The sequence below is a fragment of the Sus scrofa genome, chromosome 14 (genome assembly GCF_054392235.1).
Source record: "Sus scrofa isolate SSC_HxYL_T2T_F1_AM1 chromosome 14, Sscrofa_HxYL_maternal_Yorkshire_Landrace_v2.0, whole genome shotgun sequence".
Lineage (NCBI taxonomy): Eukaryota > Metazoa > Chordata > Mammalia > Artiodactyla > Suidae > Sus > Sus scrofa.
In genome coordinates this window covers 118,357,737-118,379,910 of record NC_139396.1, presented here as the reverse complement: position 1 = coordinate 118,379,910, position 22,174 = coordinate 118,357,737, and the positions used below count along the sequence as shown (strand labels likewise).

Genomic DNA, 22,174 nt, shown 5'->3' with positions numbered 1-22,174 from the left:
ATTTGGTTTGCCCAGAGGAAGCATTACTCTTGCTACTTTCATATAGACTGATCACTTTTGACAGAAATCTATCTGTGCAGACTTGAATGAGTGTGATACCGAGTAGTCATAAAACCATTAGAGAAGATGGTAAGCTCAGAGGAGCTCCTCATAAAAATGTTGAGAGAGAATGAATAAGATAGTGAAAAAGAGACTGTATTTGCTATATATCCACATTGTGAATTATTATATCCATAGGGAATATTTCCAGTCCTGGGTTTCAGAATTCCAATGAACTAATCCTTCTGAGATATCATACACTAAATAGTAAGAAAACAAGCCAAGGAAATATTGCCTTTATTTATTTATTTATTCTGTAGACTGAATCTAGTTTATTTATTTATTTTTTAAAATGAGCCTCCCATCTTTGATTCTTGTACAACTTGAGGGAAACCACTGCACTATAGAAGGGTCGTTTTTTGCAAGCTGGAAAGCAGACAATGAAACAGAAAGTAATTGCAAGTATACTTTGGGGATCATCCATGAGTGGGGAAAGCAGAGGAAAAAGGTAGGATTATATTAAGAGAAAAATGGGGCCAACAGTAGTCTTGGCCAACTGTAAAAGCAGCTCTGGAATTAAGAGTTGCGCATTAGAGTTGTCCCAGTTGGGCCAAAATGACTAGGACTTTGCACTTGGCCAACAGTCAGAATGTGAACTACATTGAGAAAAGTGTGATCCTTTTCTGCCTGCAACTGAGGTAATCCCTTAACTGACTAGCAGCTGAAGAATATCACAGGTACATCACTCCCAGAAGCCAGAACATCCTTCCTTGAACAGGAACTGAGCAGTGCATTTCAGACTCCAATACAAGCCTATATCTGTATTGACTTTTCATCAGATTGTAAATTCTTTCTTTAATAGAATATAATAAATCACACACATATTACATACTACACATATATATGCATACTTAGAATTGCTCCAATGTCAATCATTCATTGTTTTCAAATGAATTAATCAGCTACAGAGCTACAGAATGATCTCAAAATTATAAAAATCTATGGTTTGATTGTTCTGACCCAAGCTAATAATGGTCTATTTCTACCCTTGTATTCAGAGATATGGTTCATATTTTCTTTTTACATTTAATTCCACCTTTAAGAGAAGAAATCTTAGATAACGGTGAGTTTTACAATTTTTTCTATCTTTTAGTTTTCACAAACATTCAGAAAGATAGTTTTTATTGTCTACATTTTACAGAGGAGAATATTGCAGAAAAGCTAAGAAAATTAGAGAACCTGATATTTGAATTTTAGGACATTAATAGGTCATCTGCTTGTAATCTTTGTTCAGAAAGGGAGGCTGTTGTAATTGGTGCAGCATCATAAATTATTCTGACTGCATGTTAGATCGGAGCCCAGAGATAAACACTATGATGCCCTGGAAACATTTTAGAATTCACTCTGAAATAGTTTACTTATTTTAATTATGGATATTAAAAGCCATTTCACAGAAATCATGCCTTGAAGATTATTATTACATAGGAGCTCAGAATTTACATGCATTCAATGAGAAAAATAAAAACCTGGATTATAGAAAATTGTCAGTGGTTCCCTTCACATTATTCTTTGCCCTGCTGCAGGTTAGTCTGGAGTGATATCAGAGGGAATAAAATAATTCATTGAAGTCAATGGAAGTCATTGCATGAAATCCAGGGAAATATAATATGCAGTGTACCCAGAGCTATGAATTTCACTGATTATTTTGAGACATGGAGATAATTACTTCAAAATAAATCTATAGGCCATCCAACATCTATTCCTGTCTTCTCCATTCCTCTGATACTGAAACTGCAGAGATGTTCCATCAGTGGATTTAATTCCCTCTTGCAGTCCAGGATCTATGTTCTTGGGACTATGTTGTCTCTCTTTCCAGCATTTTCCACATCCCTCTTTACTGAACTTATTTACATCTGCCTTCAAGCCTACTGAAGAAATTATCATTACAAAAAAAAAAATAGAATTAAGAAGTAAAAGATAATCCATCCTATTATGTCTTCTATCTCGCTACCATCCCTTCATAACCCAATCTCCTATAGGTTAAAAAAAAAGTCACCAAACATTATCTCTACTGCTGCACTCATTCCTTAATGAATTATTTTTTAGTTATTCAGTCAAACTAATTTTTTTCCATTATGACCTTTGCATTTTCTTCAATTTGGAGTAGTCTTGACAGTAGTCCATTTATCCTTCAGTTCTCAGCTTACATAGTTTTCCCTTCTAGGGGACATTCTTGGACATCTCTGTATACAGGAGGATACACTCACAGTACTCTCTATCTTCTTCCACAGTGCTCATAACAATTTCTACTTTTATATTTAATGGTGTGTTCATGTATTTAACAGCTGACACTTCAACTTCTCTGTGAGATCCACGACTGCAGAGACCCTTCTGTTTGTTATAGTGCAGTGAGTCCATTGCTCAACACATAATAGACACTTGATACTCACTCAAGGAATGGATAAATGGAAGATAAAAAGGTTCATAATCATACAACTAAAGTGGAAAATATATCAAGCAATGTGCATCAGGTACAAAAACTCACCAATAAAATGTATCATTTCCTCCCTTTAAGATGTGAAAGAGAATTTAACGCTTCAAGGAGGGGCAGAGGAAGTTATTTACAGTCAGAAGCACTTGTGAATGTTGTCTTTGTGTTGGCTGAGAAACAGGATTCCGATCATGATATTCTTGCAGCCTCTAAAGTTTTAACTTGGTATAATGCAATTAGAAAAAATAATACATTTTTGGTCTAAAAAATATCCCCTTTTGTATTCTGTTCTTTTATTCATTATCTGTGATATAGTTTCCACTCACTTACTTCTACCTGAGATCCCATGACAATGAAGTGGGAAAATAATTTAGGCTTTAAAGTGCTCTGTAAACATTTATCTGCTACACATCATTGTTGGCAATTAAACTGCAAATTTAGAGAAGACAATGTTTAACCTAATTGATGGGGACTGAAAGTTGTTACCCTGCTCTTTGTTCTTAAAACCCGAACCGTTATTTAAATCATTCATTTAACCAACATGTGTTGAAATATGAAATATTTGCCAGGTGCTATGCTTGGTACTAGATATACACAAGTATAAGATATACTCCCCAATACTGGCTATTTAATTGCTCTTAAAGGTGCCAAAATTACTTATTTAAACAATAAAACTACAAAACAATTATATCAAGTCTTGGCTATATTCAGTTAGTAAATGAGTTCTGTGAATAAAGTTGGGTGTTGAGTGCAGATGCAAAGGAAGTGCTACATGCCAATTATACATATACATAGTAACTCATATTTGTTTAGTACTTTCTAGTTTGAAAAATGCTTTATGTACATCATCTCATTTAATCACATCAAAACTGTAAACAGTTTATTGTGATCATCTTCATTTTACTGATGAGAAAACTGTTACATGAACTTAAACAGATGGACTAATTTGTATAGCTAGTATCAGAACTAAAATTTCAACCCAGATTTTACACTATAAAACTTCTGTTTTTCTACTACATCCACTTTTCTCAGATCCCATAGCAGTTTGCACATGCCACTCAGCACTTTCACATTGCACTGTATATAACTATTTGTGTTTATATCTCTGCTATCTAATGGAAATTCTAAAAGAGCAGAGGATGTGTTTTGTTCACGTTAATGCTTAGTGTAAAAGTGAGTTTCCATCTCAGTAAATATTAGTTGAATTTTTTTGAATGGTGTTATTTTTCCCACTCTTATATTAGAAGAAAATATATCAGTGTATAAAAATACAATTTTTTAAAATTTGAATTGACTCAATCATATATGCTTTTATGCATTCATTTATTCACACATATTTACTGTTGAATTTGTGCTGAACAGCATTTTAGGATTGAGGCTGTAAGGAAGGGTAAGAACAAATGCTCTTTGATCTAATATTCCTAGAAATACAGTGAAAAGTGATATTATATAATAATTGCCTTTAAAAAATTACTGAAATAATAACATCCAGTAATAAAGTAGAGATACATTGCATAATTACGGTATCTAGTGGAGTTTCTACCCTGCCCTCTTGGAAATACATTCTAATGGGGAAGATAAAGGTAAAGAAAAAGTTATACAAATAAACAATTTAAAATTTTAATAAGTATTATGAAAAAGTATAGTGAGGTATGAGATCATATAATTAGAAGTACTTAATACAAACTTTTGATGGAGTTCCCATTGTGGCGCAGCTGAAATGAATACAACTAGTATCCATGAGGACGCGGGTTCGATCCCTGGCCTCACTCAGTGGGTTGGGGATCCGGCATTGCTGTGAGCTGTGGTGTAGGTTGCAGATGAGGCTTAGATTCTGTGTTGCTATGGCTGTGATGTAGCCTGGCAGATGCAGTTCCGATTCAACTGCTAGCCTGGGAACCTCCATATACCTCAGATGCAGTCCTGAAAAGAAAAAAAAAAAAAAAAAAAAAAAAAAAAAAAAAAAAAAAAAGTCTTTTGGGGTCATGAAAGCAAATGGCATTCAAGTCACATCTATCACTCTTAAAGGTCTAATAGGTCAGGAATCCTCATGGTGACTTTCATATTACTTGTACTGTAAGAACAAGTCATGACAAAATATTGCATTTTTTTCCCTTAGGAAAAATGGCAATAAATAGAGTACATCTTGATTTCAGTAAAATTCTTGAGATATTTTTATTATGTTTTAGTTGTTAAACTAGAAAAAAAAAGTTCCCTAGATGATAGCATAATGATTTAGATTTGTAACTGACTAAAGAATCATCCCCAAGTTGACCATCAAACTGGACAACACTCTGATGACAATGTGCCATTTTTCTGAAGGCACAAAGGACATGATTTTGAAATTTACAGATAATAGCAAGTTTAGAAAAAATGGTTCATAATGTTGGTGGTTGAATCAAAATTAAAATACATCTCACTGTAGGTCTCAAAATTCAAATATATAAAATGTTAGTACTGCTGCTGCTACTATCACTATCACACTAGCTTTTAGAGTACTTGCTATTCTTGGCAATTGTGACTCCTCTCCTTCAAGTCTGAGGGGAGTCTCTTCATTTCAGAGACGTAGCTTCAAGCAGACTAAATAATTTGCCCAAGTCATAGAGTCACTAAATAGTAAAATTAGAATTCAAAAGTGAGACTGTCTAATGCCAAGACTAGTGATCTTATCCAGAATTCTAGGCTGCCTCCAATTAAGGCAGTTACAAATTCTTTAAGATTTCACAGCTTGATGCAACTTATTCTGCCACTTGCCAATTACACAGTCTTGGCAAAATAATTCACCTTTTAGAGTCTGCAGGTGTAGAGAAAATATTAGTACCTACTATGTTAGATGTTGTGGGTATTGAATGAGCTAATACACAGAAAGCACTTGGAACTGTTATCTGGCATGTAGCAAACAACTAATATATGTTGATAATTCTGATACTATTTTTAAAAGTTTTATAATAAATGTCTTCCTATATTTATAACCATGGCTAAATGCCTATAGATCTAGGTGGAAATGGGATAATCTCTCAAAAAGTTTATTTAGCACTTATTCATCATCATTTGTTTAGTTTTCAATAAATCTTCACAGGGTCCCAGATATTCTGCTCACCTACACTTTTTTCAAAAGCTGATAGTAAGCCAAATACATAAAGAAAATGAGATAGTAAAATATATATGGTTCTATTGTTCTAAAATATTTTCTATAAATATTTTACCTGCATCATCTCTTTAAGATAAAAAAATTAAAGCTCCAAGTGATCCATATTTTGTGGGAGAGTTTATGCACTTGCAAATTATTCTTCAGCTCAAGGGATCTGTCATTTCTAATTGAGTGACAATCAAACAGTAAAGTCATAAAGGCAAACAGAAAAATCAACTAAATTTATGTAACTGATAAAACTTTGTTGAACTGTGTTAATTCATTAAGTTTTTCCTGTGACTATGTCATTTCAATGCCCTAGTATGGATTGTTTTGGTCTTTTCAGGACCAAGACTACCTGCAATTTTTAGTGACACCGTAAATTGGATAAAAAATTTCCTCGGTATGAAATATTTCTACCTGAAAAAAAAACCCAGAATTATAGGAATAATCCAGATTTAAAGGGGGAGAAATAGATATTCTTATCTTTTTTTGGAATTAAAAAAAAACCTTATATGAAAAGACAAAGTAGAACTTGCACAATGAGATTGTCTTACCTTTCTATTATTTATATTTTACCTTTATTTCTCTACCAACACCCTCCTAAATCTTTACTTTTGTGCCTCCTCCAGTTCTCCTATCAGCATTAAAATTTCTACTGCTCAAAAAATGTCCCATGAACCAAAAATTGTTTGATATCACACAGTTTTTTTTTTTTTTTTTTTGTCTTTTTGTCTTGTCTTTTTAGGGCCACACCTGCAGCATATGGAGGTTCCCAGGCTCGGGGTCCAATTGGAGCTGAAGCCACCGGCCTGCACTACAGCTGCAGCAATGCAGGATCGGAGCTGTGTCTGCGACCTACACCACAGCTCACCACAATGCTGGATCCTTAACCCCTGGAGTAAGGCCAAGGATAGAATCCAAGTCCTCACAGATGCTAGTTAGGTTCACTAACCGCTGAGCCATGACAGGAACTCCTGACACCACACAGTTTGATGAAGAGCTCAATTAAATGAAAGTGAAACAATAAGTATTCAATGTTGTGGTAATTTTATTTTACTGTTCTATGTTTAATTTTATCTACAGTGAAATGGTAAGAAGTATCTAGTTTTGATAAATCTCTCCACATGCATTTTTAGTAATCCCTTGATTTTGCTGTTTTTCCATACCCTCACTTTTTTTTCCTGTTTATTGTGTTTCTTCAATATCCCATGCACTATTGACTGTATGGTAAAGGATAAGGGTAGTCAAAGAGAAACAGATGATGCCCTCATGCATAGTTTTACCTATAAAAATAATGGCCAGGTGGTAAGCAATCATAGCAAATTCTGGGCTTCCAGAGAGAAAGGCTAAATTCAGCTCCAAAGGGACATAAATTTGAAGCCTGTTGGGCTAAACAATATGGCATTTAAAATATAAATCCTGGAGATGACCAGTTAGCTATTTTGAATTTCCTATAAAATTTAAATTGTTGTGGAATTAACCTGATAAGCTCAATAACATTGATACCACATGCCATTTTAAACTATTTTATCAGCAAGAATAAGTTTTTATTTCCCTTTGGTGCATCTCATATTATGTTTCAAAAATGAGTTATACATCAATACGGTTAATCCAATGTGTACACATATCAAATACATTATATACTAAATATCTTACAATTTTGTCATTTATACCTCAATAAAACTGAAAAAAAAGTTAGTTACATATAGAAAACTTCAGTCTGCTCTACAGTAACAACATCTAAGTTATCATTACAGATGGTTTGGCCAATTTGTTCACTGTACATATATTCAGCATTTTAAAAATAAATGTTCTTAGAAATTTTATGGTAATTTCTATTTTGAAGTTTTGCTTAAGAACATTTCTTTGAATTACTTACAATGCCAATGTCTGATTAGAAATCCCCACAGAAACTATATTTTTTTCTTTTACAAATTAAATTAGTATATATTGGTAAAGATAAAGTATATAAGCAAAATCTGACTTTCTTTTATATATATATGAGTTTTCCTACTACAATAACGTATTGTGACTTTTGAGTATAAAAATAAATGGTATTATTGCAATGCAATCTAATGTAATTGGATTTATAAGATCAGATATAACTTAGATATCTAATAGCCAGAATTATGTGAACATCTATCAGAAGATTCTTACTACGCACTGGAAAAAGTGGATAAAGTCTTCCACGTGATGTAGTTGAAAGGACACTATATACAGAAGTGAAAGATCTAAGTTTGAACCCTCCTTCTAACATGATTAGTTATATAATCTTTGGTTTTTATTCTCCTAATTCTTAAAACTAAAAGATTATCTGTCTTGGGTTATTTGAATGGTACTTTCCCCTTTAAGATTTTATACTTTTATAATTTATTTTAGATGCTGTATTTATATTAAATCAAACAAATACAGCCTGATAGAAGATTTTTTTCAGGGAACAATAGAAAGTCTGGACAGATAAAGGTTAGACATTTTTTTTTTGAGTATGAGCAAAGGCTCTGTATAAAAAAATGACATAACTATGGAATATATATTTCTTTAAGTGAATATATTACAAATTGACTTTTTAAAAGCCGCTTTAATTAACTCTTTAGTTGCTATTTCACATCATGAAAGTAAGGGGTTTGTTTGTTTTTCTTTTTAGGACCACAGCTGTGGCATACAGAAGTTCCCAGGCTAGGGGTGAATTGGAGCTACAGCTGCTGGCCTAAACCACAGCCACAGCAACATGGGATCCCAGCTGCATCTGTGATCACAGCTGATGGCAATGCAGAATCCTCAACCCACTGAGCAAGGCCAGGGATCAAACATGCATCCTCATGGATACTAGTCAGATTTAATTCTGCTCTGCCACAACAGAAACTCTCTAAAAGTAAGTTTTTATGATGGGACTTTTTTCCACTGAAAGGATAGAGATGAAACATGATCAATGCATATGTATAACTGAAAATGTTAAAAATAAATTAAATTTAAAATAACCTTGTGCATATTTTCTTGGATAAAATCTTTTTCACATCCTTAACCATAAGAATTTTTCATTATTTCTCAACTGGATAGGAAAGTTTTTCAATAAAGACAGTGCAGTGTGGTAGAAAAAATATAATTGGCTTTGGGAGTAAGAACACACAACTTCAAGTAGTAATTAAATCAATAAATATATGCATGAAAATTGGCAAGTCACGTAACATTTCTGAAGCCCTTATATATAAAAAACCTTATCTGTAAAATGGGGCAATATTATTTCTGTGACTTCCTTTGCAGTACTCTGAGAAAAAAATGTATTAATGAATATTTATCCATTCATCTGCATTCATATTTTAACCCTTTGGTCAACTGTGGTATACAATGCAAATACATAGTAAGAAAAGTAAAAATAACAAAACGTATTTTAAAGTACAGCATTTTTGTGAATATTTTCCAATAATATACTTTAAAATATTTTTTCTCTTGTGTAATTAAGGAAAGGGTTTAAAATTACATTCCACAATTTTAAAATGCTGTACAGACAATTTTATAAAATCATTTTTTTACAACTTCCACAAGAATGACTCCCAGGGAGGAAACAAATTTTTTTCCCTAGAGGAAAATACATTGATTTGCTACTCCTTGGGTTAAAAGTGAGGAACAGAAGGCATAAATGTTTACAAGAGTTGAGACAAAAAATATTTTATTAAACTGTTTTATGGTTAAAAGAAAAGCTATCTCTTCTACTTCCTTGAGGGAAGAAGAAGTAAGAACAGAGATGGAGAAAAAGAATAGCGGCCTTAGGGAGCGCTATGTGTGATACAGACTGAGAGAAGAATGAAGAAATGATCATTAGTATTGGGATATTCAACAGAATTTGAAGAACATAATTGAACTATAAGAAACTATTCGTAGTTTCTGGATACTTCTACCTTCTATAACCTTCCTAGTATAGTCAATATTCTGATTAATCATTTTTATAAATAGATTTTAGTAAAAATCAAAAAGGGACTAGGGCAAATTGAATTATTGTGTGCAATTTTCCACTTTCTCCCTGTTATTGTATTTTTCACTATATTCCCTTTGCCAAGTGATGTTGTAATAATTACCATTAGAGAAGACTTTATACATGTGAGATTAGGCATGGCCTCTTACATTCTTGCTCTTCATAAGGAAAACAGAGTCAAGGTAGGTATTGGTACAAAGAGAAAGAGAGACTTTTAGGTAGGCCTAAACATGAGTTGTGCTCCTGGGCCACACCTAAGGCCAGGGGAGATCAGCCAAACCCTGATTCAATCCCTATGTATTCATAGACTCAAGAATGAGAAAAACTAATATTTACTGTTGTGGTCATGAAGATTTTCTGTTGCTTGTTATACAGCATTACTATAGCAAAACTGATCATCACAGGGATTAAATTTTACATATATAGCATTTCAAAATATGAAAAAGAGTATTCACTGAAGCAGGAACTTAGATACAGAACTGGCCCATTAAAATATACTTTCCTTCAATAGGTCAACTCTACCCAGAAATCTTAGATTCAATCTTGTTTATATATCAAGAGGTCTAGTGACCTCAAGTGATATATTAAAAAAATATATTTATGGACACATGTCATTTGTGGAAAATATATCATTTGAGCTCAGAAAGTTCTCTTTATATTGGTATAGCTTTGATGCCTATCTAAAATCTACTTGCTATGCAGAAGTTATTGATTTATAATACTCTTCTATGATAAGTATAAAGTCTATGAAAGAAATAAAATCTTCTATTATTTAACATTTAATTAAGCAGCAGTTTTTTGACAGTGATGCTAAATTTAAATTTTTTTCTCTTCCCTATAGTACATTTCCTTGGTCTTTTTCTTTTTACTTATTTATTTTTTAATAGGTATTTCCCCAATACATTTTTTTTCCTACTGTGCAGCATGGTGACTCATTTATACATCCATGTACACATTCTATTTTCGCACATTATCATGCTCCATCATAAGTGACAAGACATAGTTATGCCATACACAAAGATCAACTCAAAATGGATTAAAGACATATAAGACCTGAAACTATAACACTCCTAGAAGACAATACAGGGAGAATACATAAATAAGTATTTGTATAGAAGCGAAATGAATTTTATGCCACATCATACACAAAAATGAAACTCAGGTGATAGACCTAAAACAAATAACAAAATAATAAAGTATGTTAAAATAATACAAGAAAATATCTTCATGATCCAAGGATAGTAAATAGCAATTGAAAAATGATGAATAAAGTTGGCAATCTATCTTAAAATTAACAACTCTGTGTATCAAAAGACACTATTAAGGAAGTGAAATGAAAGCCCCAGCATTGCAGGAGACATTTAAAATACATGTAGCAAGGAAGGAGCCATGTCTTGAATACATAAAGATATTCCACTAATGAAGAAGAATACTCAAGAAGAAAAATCAATGGTAACCCAATTGATAAAGGGATAAGAGACTTAAATAAACACTTTGGGGAAAAAAAGTCAAAATAGTAACCAAATATTTGAAAAGATGTTCAGTCATGTTAAGGGAAGGATGATCGAGACCACAATGTGATACCACTAAAACAATACTACAGCGATCCAAATTAGAAAGATTGATACACCAAGAATGCAGAGGGGGGTGATTACAAACAGAAAATTCTTGACACAGTAGCTATGGAAAACAATTTCTCATTTTCAATGAAGTTAACTATGCTTATACTCATAAACTCAGGCACCTGTGCATCAGGAGAAATTACACAAAAATATTCATAGCAGGATGGATTATAATAGCCTCAAACTAGAAACCACTCAAATATTCATCAGTAGTGGAATGTGAAAATGAATTGTGGCATAGGTACACAGAGCAAATAAAATACATGAATAAATAGGCAGAAATGTGCTTGAATCTTAAAAAAGATAAAGATGAATGACAGCAAAGACTAAAGCATTCATGCACTATAATTCTGTTTATATACATTAAAAATACATACAAGTACACTTTTATTTACGGATGCTTATTTAGTTGGTAAATCTTCAACAGAAAGCAAGAAACTCAGAGTGGTTAATTGCAGGTAAAGGAAAGAGATTACAACTAGGATGAAGCATGCAATGGCTTTTCCTGGAGATGCATTATATCCTCAAATTATATTTATGTTTACAATAACCTATTAAATTGGGCATTCACATTTAATCACTTTGTAAATATTACACATTTTTTTCTTAAAGTTTAAAGGAAAAGATTTACTCTCAATAAAAGGCTTCAGAAACAGTTGGCATTCTTTCTGTAAAACTCAAAATTGATTGCCAAGTTTCTTCCTCAGTGAGGCAGTAAAGTCAATGTAAGTAATTGTAGTGAGCTATAACATTTGTGGAGAAGGATAACCGAAACCAACGAAAGTGAATAGGCCATGAATTCTCATCAGTCTATAAAACAGAAGTGCAATTTGTATAAAGTTGGATCTCATAAATAAGTAACGTAGCATTAAAGGCACAGAAAGATGAATGGAACAGGGGTGTGTGAGGCAAAAAGAGCTGGTATTTCTTCTTAGACACATATGAAATAATGTACATGGAGCATGTATTTTAAATGGATGAGTGAAAACCACAATTCTAAATATGTGACCAAACAGGCTGGTTATGTGTTTTCCTCCTTGTAGTTTTCTTACACCTGGAAATATCTTTTATTATCTTCTCCTGGCCTTACAGGTGGTACTTTGCCTGGTTCTAAATGTAAATTTCAGTTGTTCTTTGCATTAACACTGCTTTTAAAATCAACACTATGTGTACTAGTCTCATGTTGAAATTCTAAAAGTAGACAGATTTCCAGTATCAAAACTTTTACTCTATTTATCAAGATAACTTATTTACTTGTGTGTTCATGTGTGAAGGAAGGTAAATAGGTACTTTTAGATGGTGACAAATATCATACTTCTCTTTCTACACCATTTATGAATCTTCAGTGGAAAATGTAATTTTGGATAAGTTTAATCTATTAGGTTCAGTTTAATTCACCATCTTCTAAGAACCGAACATTAGGCTAGATAGCGGGGTTTCCAAGATCAATATGAAACAGTCTCTGCTTTCAGGAAATTTGAATAAGTGGATACTTTCAATATACTTTGGTAAGTGCCAACAAATAGTTGTGCACAGTATAAGATGGGCCATGAGTATGGGGCATTTAAGGCATAGAAAAGTTCAGAAAAGCCTTTTCTGAAAGAGATTATGTTTGACTAGAATTTCAAGGATGACCTGTCTAAATAAAGCATGGAGAAAGAAGAAATTGGGGTAAAGGGAGTGAGCAGAAGCACACAGACCTGGGAGAAATCCAAGATACACATTATTAACAACATTAGTATTCCTGGAGGTGAAGTCATAAGAGTAGAGGGAAGTGTGTCCTGTTGGCTGCACTGAGGGATACTTCCTGCTATTGAATTATATTTATTAGAAACATCACCAGCAGTTACACTGAGGATAATTATGAGGTTTGCTAAGATTAGTATCAAGATAACATATTAGGAAGTTGTAACAATAGGCCAGGTGACAAATAGTAAGAGTCTAACTATGGTTGTTTCTGAGAGGCGAAATTTGAGAATAACTTGAAAATGTAAAATTATCAAAGATTGATGATTGACCTGACATGGATAGTGAGGAAGAAAGAGAAGCCTGAGGTGGCTCTCCAGTGTGGCTTAACTGAGATGCAGAATTCAGGAAAAGAAACTTTTAGTGGGGAAGATGAAAATGAAGGTTTATTCTTAAACATGTTAAACCTCAGGCAACTATAAGTCATTGAAGTGTATTTGTTTTATAGATAAATATCTATTGAGTCTGTAGATTAAAGAAGCAGGAGTTGCTAAAGATATAGCTGTGGGAGACATCAGAATTTAAATGTAATTAATTATTCTAAGCAAAGTAAGCTAGACAAAGACAAATATCATATGACATCACAAATATGTGGAGTCCAAGAAAAAGATACCAACAAACTTTTTACAAAAAAGAAATAGACCCACAAACATAGAAAACAAAAATATAGTTACCAAAGTGGAAAAAGGGTTTGTGGAGCAGATGTTAGTTATTATACATGAAAGGGATAATCAATAAGATCCATAAACCTAGGAGTTCCTGTCATGGCTCAGTGGTTAAGGAATCTGACTAGGAACCACGAGGTTGCGGGTTCCATCCCTGGCCTTGTTCAGTGGGTTAAGGATCCAGCGTTGCCATGAGCTGTGGTGTAGGTCGCAGATGTGGCTCAGATCCTGCGTTGCTGGGGCTCTGACATAGGCAGGCAGCTACAGCTCCAATTAGACCCCTAGCCTGAGAACCTCTATATGTCGCGGGAGTGGCCCTAGAAAAGGCAAAAAGACAAAAAAAAAAAAAATCCTTAAACCTTAATGGAAAAGAATATAAAGAGAATATATATATGTGTAACTAAATCACTTTGATATACACCTAAAAGTAACAAAACATTGTATATCAATTCTTACATGTCCAAACTCAAAGTCACCATATGACATACATTAATTATGTGTTCCTTTTTGTATACTGGTTATACCTCAAAAAAAGCTACAGGCCCATGCATAAGTATCTTTTTTTTTTTTTTTGGATATGACATGCAACAGCTTGATGTGGGATCTTAGTTCCAGACCAGGAATTAAACAAAGGCACAACAATGAAAATGCCAAGCCCTACCCACTGGACCACCAGGGAACTCCCAGATGTATCTATTATAATAGCTGAGAGTAAGACTGAAAACTAGTGAAATGGTATGTCCCAAGTAAATATTATAAAAATGCATGCATACAGTTTTCTAATCCACCTATGAACTGTTAATAGTACATCTGAAAGATCACCTGGTGTCAAAAATATTCACAAGCAATAGATAAATCTCCATGGTAAATATCTATAGGTAATAGCATTAAAATGGACATCATCAAGTTTTCAAATTGTGTGGGCTTCTTTCCTCTACTTGATTGAGTACAGTGTTTGCATTCCACAGTTTGACTTGACTAGAAAACCCATAAAAAACCCCACTTGTGGCCCACTTAAAAAAGAAGTATTATAGTTTTAGGCACTGTTGAATGTTACACTGAGCTACAAAAAATAAATAAAACACCGTAAAGCTCCCCACCTTCATTTCATTTTTAGAACCCCACACAGAGAGATGACAACTACATTAATCAGAGACAGACCACTGAGGTTCAGATTTATTTTGTTTAACATTAAATTGTATAGTTGAAGGAAATATCAGTTTCTTTTTTAAAATGACACCATCACTACCCTTCTAAACACTGCAGTTTACTAATGATTTTAAAATTGCTTTAAGGGTTTAACACTGAATCACTACCACTTCATCCTTGCTGAGATTTAGCATGTGGATCTCAGTGGAAATACATTTGTGTTTCAGGTTAAGTAAATTCAGCTTGTTTTGGTTTAGAATTGGAAGAACATTTTGTTGACGCAGAGCTCTATTTTTGTTACTTCGAGCTAAAAGAAGTCAGTTCAGCATAAGAATTTCTACAAGGCATTAATTGGGAGTTTGTTGGGAAGAGGCTCACTCTGTACTGTATATAATACTTAGAAATTTGTTTAACGTTAACAGCTAATGTTGTTTCAAAGTATTCCTTCTCTGATGCATCTGTATATTCATGCCCAGGGATACTCTTAAAATCTGAGATGAGGAATTGAAAAAGAATTCTGGCCTCTAAGAAATCTCTCAGTGAGATGCTACCAGGAAGAAGAAACACCTCTGATATAAATTCCAAGGTGTCTTGCCATTCCCCTCCTGCTCTCCCCCAACCTCCACTGACCTGAAACATGCACACAGAGTGATGAACTGAAGCATCTACTGTATCCAGTGGTCAAAGTAAACACACCCTCTAATTCTCTTAGACAAGTACACAGGAGGTCTCTTTGTAACCCTGTATCTAAGACAGTGTTTATTGAAATAGATCTTCCTTTATCGAATCTTCACTCTCCACCCCAGACTCAAGATTTAATCTATCAGGCATTAGTTAGGGAAACAAATGAAAATGCCACACACCATATTGGACTATGTATCATGATTCCCCACTTCTGAAGACCTGGGTTCATCCTGGGACCAAAGCCATCAGCCTGAATCTTACTAATGAGGATAACTTATTTGCAGCAGTCCGTCAGTTTTAGGAATAAATAGGCTTTGGGAGACACATCCAAGCAATTTCCCAAACTTGTCAAAACTTCATAATCCCAGCCATAGACCCAGCTTTACCCTCAACTATTTACCCCATTTAACAGTAAGTAAATAGATACATGTACACATTTAAAAAATTTCTTCTCTATTTCATCTCTCCCTCTCCCCCCATCCCACCCCATCTTCTGCTGGGTATATCTTTCCAACCAAGGATTTGGGATCAACTTAGAATTCTGCAGTAGCTGGTGTGAGACCTCCTATTCTGAGACACACTCTGAAAATGAACTATCAACATACTCACAGGACAGAGTCAGAACACACATACAGACTTCCTATCTCCTATGAAAACTATGTCTAGATACTCATGTTGCAACAGAAGAAAGGGTGGGGGAAAAAACTGTAATTGCAATGTATACATCTAAGGATAACCTGACCCCCTTGCTGTACAGTGGGAAAATAAAATAAAAAAAATAAAAATAAATAAATAAATAAATAAATTTTAAAGCTAAAAAAAAAGAGAAATACTGTGAAGGGTACTAAACAAAACATTCACTGACAAGTACAGTCCTTTTATCAGCGGCTATTTCATTAAGCCTTCCTGGCCTCTATCTGAACTCATGCTTTAGCTAATTTTCTAGAACTTCTCCAAACAAAACTTCCTCTATTGTCATCCATATGTTACGACTGTTGTACCATCGACATACTCTTATTCGCACATTGCCTCTTCAGCTCCATTCTGTCTTGTATCACATCTGCTTGGTATCTTTCTTTCCTTTTTATTTTTCAACCCATAATCTTACTAATTTATTATGTTAATGCAGATGATATATTTTTTCCACAAATCTTAACATTGCCACCTTAGGCCTTTGTGGGCCTTTTTCATTCTTTTTGGTAAATAATCAACATGACATATTTGATATAGAGACATAGAGTTTATTCTTACAGTGTTTGCTAGGTTTTATTCTGTGTACATCTTTCCCCCAACTGTACTGCTACTACTCCTATTTTGAGGATATAAAGAAGATTCTCAAATTTAACTCTGGCGTACTATATCTGTGTTTAGGAAGTTTGCCATTAAAAAATCAAGTTTACATTTTAATATGCTGATAAAACTCTATGCTCTGTATAATCCATAAATATTGCTTCAGAAGTATTACCTATTTAATAAAGTTTATTACTGCAATACTACTAAATAAATAAAAAGTAAATAAAACATTCTTCAGCATTTGAACTCAAATATTGGATTATTCACCCTAAATCATCATTTAGAACAAAACCTCAAGGTTGGTAACTTAAACTGGATACAGTAACTAATCATATACATTTCGGCTTTAAGTGTGTGTGTCAAATAGTTTGTGGTGACAAAATTAATTTTATAAGTGGAACATGAGCCATTTAGTGAAATTAATGTTTTATATAATAATCATTAGGTAGCAACAGGAGACCATTATGGTGCATCAAAATTCCATTCTATGAACATTACAACTTCTCTAGAACTGTGCAGAATCAGTTGGATGCACCTGTTTTGGATGGTTTCCTTTTGCTTTGTCCTTTCAAACTCATTTTCGTTTTCTCAAAAACATGTTATTGCCTTAAGACCAGCACAGTTACTGCTTTATTACATTATGAGGCTGAGATCTATATTTCAATTTTTAATGCTGAAAAATTATAGAAACCATTTCTCATCAAATTTAAGAACCAGAAGACTTACAGAAAGCTTAATTTTATATTCTTTCAAAGACAGAAATCACTAGGAAAAGTGGCAAAAGTAAGTTAAGAGAAATGAAAAATAAAATCAAAAACTAATCAGCATGTCTACTTATGTGTTATTAGTTGTATATACCATATGGGTTTTATTGCTCCAATGCTGAGTAAATTAAGAGAACTTGGAAAGATAATTTTCCTAAATGATTTCAGTACCTGCTTATTTTATCTGATAATTTTTCAGTTTTCATCAGTGGGGCATCTTAGAGTGACAATTGTAATTTAATTATTATTATGATTAAACTATTATATTAGTTCAAGCTTCAATGTCTAGGCTATTATAATTGCCTTCTAATTCAGTTTTCTGAATTTACAGTCTCCCATTACAATCTACTCAGGAGTAATCTTTATAAGATAAAAATCTGATGATGCCATACTTCAGACGCTCTAGAGGTCCCCCAGCCCACCTTCTACAACATGGCATAGAGTATAGCATATCTTATTTACTGCGATTATGACAAGCCAAATGCTCTCATCTGTCTGTGGTTTTTCTTGTGCAATTACCTTTCCTTACACATCTTCCAACCCCTCCCAACTTCCTTCTCACCAGCACTTATCCATTGTGAGTCAGCCTCAGCATTGCCCCCTTTCCGTTTTCTGCACATGTCCCTCTTATAGATTCACACCGTTTTACTTGCTGTAACAAACGCTATTAGTGCCCCATGCATGTCTACTCTCTGGCCCTCTTCCACATGCCAGTATCTGCAGTCTTCCCAAATGCCCTTATACCAGCATTTCAAGGAGCTGCCTGTTTGCTTGCTCTGGAGGCAGAAAATGCTAAAAATTTCCCCCCTGCACAGCATCACTGACCAAGAACTCTAAGGTTTCAGCGTGTAAATTTACCAGTTCGATCACTTCTGAGGATCAGTAATTCTAGGGAATATGTTTTATGCTATTTCCCAGAATTTGCTCTTGGGTGAAGCTACAGTTCTTTTAATGACAGCTGGTTGCCAGCAATTCCTTTTTGGGCTGCCTTCTCTGCATTACTTCCCCACTTCCCTCTGAGCATTACTTGAATATTTAAAAATAACCATTTATACCTGAATCTTTTGTCTCCAGGTTTTTTTCTTACAGAATCCACAGTAAAAATTTTGACACCAGAGGTGTTGTGTGGGTTTCTGGAGTTGAACAGTTCACTGGCCGCATGGCATCCAGACCACGTGGCATGTTGTAACAGCACAATTACAAGACTCTCCCATGTGGTGAATTGGGATGGCATAAAAGCATAGGGGGATGAATGCTTTATTAGTCTCTTCAGGATTTGAGAAAAATATTGATAATGATAATGACTGTGGACTTGGTAGTTGCTGCAAGTACTATCAGTGACCTCAGGAAGAAAAGAAAAGAAAAAAAAACAAAAAAGATGGGCTCTAACTAGCTAATCAATATCTCAGAGTCACGCTGGGAATGTCAGAAGGTCTCCCTCCATGACAGCATCTAAAGAAATGCTGCTCTTTTAAAGCCAGAGAGAATATTGAACAAAAAGCAGACCTTTTGTTTGATTATAATAGTACTCGAACTGTAGAGAAGATTTACTTTAAAGCACCAGCGTCCTCTTATAAAACTCAAAGCCTTACCAGGATAGAGGTAGGATCTTGAACCCAGACTTGGATACCTGGAGGACTTACCTCTTACTGGAGGCAATTCTTTCCTTGCTGGAGACCACACAGCTGCCTCATCTGAAGTAAACGCTTTCAAATATATGTATTTTCCCCAAAATTTTCCCTCATCTATCGTTTCTAGATCACTAAATATGTTCAAGACCAGGCAGGACCCAAATGAGATAGTATTATTTCTGATTTAAGAAAAATGGGATTATTCACCAAAAGAACAGTAAACACTGGCTAATTTGTCCAATTAGGAATTAAAAGAACATGCCTAGATGAATGTTGATTAGACTGGACAAAACATGTGTCTGAAATATAAGGTATATAGCAGATGATAAAGATATGTTATACAACCAAACAAATTTACATCTAAACATTTGTGTTTTGAGGTACGCATCTCCAAATTTATACTTAATAGTATAGCTAATTACATACTTCTCTAAAAATGCATTCCTATAATTCCAGAAAATAAAAATATATATTAAATAAGAAAATAATACTCTCAAATGCATCTATGTTTAAATTATACAATGGTCATAAAATGTAAATCAATAAGCTTAATAAGTTAATCTAGATAGAAAAACTATAACTTATTAAAAAATCTTGAAGGATATCCAGCACAATGATCACAAATGAATGCATTTTATTGCCATCTTGCCTTACACTCAAATAACCTTGTTGATTGATTTCAAATAATTCTGATGTTCCATTATTTAACACGCGGCATTAGCTAATCTCTTTTCAAATTAATATGTAAGGAGAGTATTCACCTAAAAAATACATTTAAAAATACATGTAAATATTCCACTCACCCTTACTTGACCCACAAAGGCATTGGCTTCTTCTTCTACCACTGACAGATTTCTGGGCAGATAGGGATCAAACACTGGAGCATTGTCATTGACATCTGTCACCACCACATTCACTGTGGAAGTTGAGGTCTTAAAAAGCAAAAAAAAAAAAAAAAAAGATTAAATGTGAGAGGAGTTATTTTTATTTTGATGTTATTTAACTGGTCATCCCGGCATTTGTCTGTCTGAAAGGCAACTCATTACTATTCCCATTCCTTACCTTTCCAAAAAAGTCCAAAAAAAAAAAAAAAAAGGGATAAAAAGGGAGGAAGCTTGCAATTTTCAAATACCTCAAAAAACAGATGGAAAAAACAAATGATGATATTAAAGGGCAAATATCTTCTTGAAAATGTCAAGTATTTCCTGGAGGCTTACTTTTAGAAAGTGCTTTTTTACCTTTATCTTGTTCACATTTTATGGGTAGTAAGCTTTTGTTTATACACACATGCACCCCTTTTTCTCTGAAATGTAACATTTCTGTAGTTTTTATCACTTATATCATGTACTGTTTAAAAATATAACTAGTACATTATAAAATACCATGGTATGCCAAATAGATATTTTGGGGTAAGCAAATACTATCAGAAAATACCACATTAGTAATTTTCTAGGTTCATATCTAAACCAAGAGTTTGAGGACCATACACGATTAATCAAATGATTGCCTTACGGTTTTACAGCCTAAGGAAATGGTAAGCAGGTAGCCTTATGTTCTACTGGCTAAAAGGTAAACTCTTTGGCTTGCTGCAACCTGAGAACATCCTGTAGGTCAATGACTTTTGCACAATCAAGGAACATCTTCATATGTGACTCAAGCTGAAAACCACTCTCTTTAATCAAAACCTGACTATAGCACAAGCCCTCTTCAGCTATGTCACAGTGTGGGGCAGTTCGCAAAAGGCTGAGACCACAGTTCGAGAAAGAAAGGACTCTAGGCTGGAAAATGAAAAATCTAAACAAACAAACAAACAAACAAACAACAAAAAAAAACAAAAGGGAGTTCCTGTCATGGCACAGTGGAAATGAATCCGACTGGGAATCATGAGGTGGCCGGGTTTGATCCCTGGCCTCGCTCAGTGGGTTAAGGATCCAGTGTTGCTATGAACTGTGGTGTAGGTCGCAGATGTGGCTGGGATCTGGCATTGCTGCGGCTGTGGCCTAGACCAGCGGCTACAGCTCCGATTAGACCCCCAACCTGGGAACCTCCATATGCTGTGAGTGCAGTCCTAAAAAGACTCAAAAAAAAAAAAAGAATAAAGAAAAATCTATTATGCTATATTCAATATTAATAACATGTAAATAAAAATAGGAAGAAAAAGCAGGATGAAACAGTCATGAAAGAATTTCTTAACTTTCTTTTTAAAAAATACAAATGTGATTTGTCCTAATCTGTAAGTGATGTGGGGTGAGAGACTAAAAAGGTGAGCATCAAGAAGTGATTTAGAGGAAATGAATCTGAGGAAATGTTTCAGCAGTCATGGGGCCAAGAGGTTAAAAGCTGGATTTCCTAGCTGCTAAGGAAGAGAGGTGCTGGTAAATAAACACCCAATCCTTTCTGTTGCAATCACTGAAGTTCTATACTCTGTGAGTAATGCTGCATGAGGTCTAGACCAGGTAGGTCTTATCCAGATTAAAACCCAGTACTCATACTCTGATTAGATTAAGGTGATCTGTCTTTCTTTTAACAGAAGGATGTATAAATCTTATTTTGAGCAATATAATTTTACTCCAAGCCTTTATAATTTTTCATATATAATGTCCAGCAGTCATTTAAAAATTACCATGCATAGCAGGACATTCCTAGGTATTTATAACTTATTTATTTTTGTACTAGCTACATCAGTAGATCAATGGGCATATTTTACAAAACTTCATACAGACAGCTATGATAATTTATTCCTTGTGATGTGTACATATTTCTGTACTTAAAACTGCAATAAAATTTTTATTTAAAGAATTGTCAAAGACTAGCAGAACCGTATTGTTTAGTCAAAGCAGGAAACAACCTAAATGCCCAACAATACTAGATGGTTATATAGCATGCTGTGTTTTATGCATACACTATCATACTAAGAATGTACAAACTACTGTTACAAGTAGTCACATAAATGGATTTCATGAAGGTAAGGTTGAGTGTAAGAAGCC

The 22,174-nt window shown here is 34.0% G+C and overlaps 1 protein-coding gene across 34 annotated transcripts in view; it reads right to left on the bottom strand.

Moving 5' to 3' along the window:
* PCDH15 (protocadherin related 15) overlaps positions 1-22,174 on the bottom strand; it is a 1,617,506-nt gene that overhangs the window by 193,678 nt on the left and 1,401,654 nt on the right. For all 34 annotated transcript variants that reach the window (XR_014827612.1, XR_014827610.1, XR_014827605.1 and 31 more), the window contains one exon: positions 19,991-20,119. Coding sequence is in view for 13 of the 34 variants with exons in the window: in XM_084996683.1 (XP_084852809.1) it covers positions 19,991-20,119 (129 nt within the window). In the remaining 21 variants the exon portion in view is untranslated. The remainder of the gene's footprint in view (positions 1-19,990; positions 20,120-22,174) is intronic.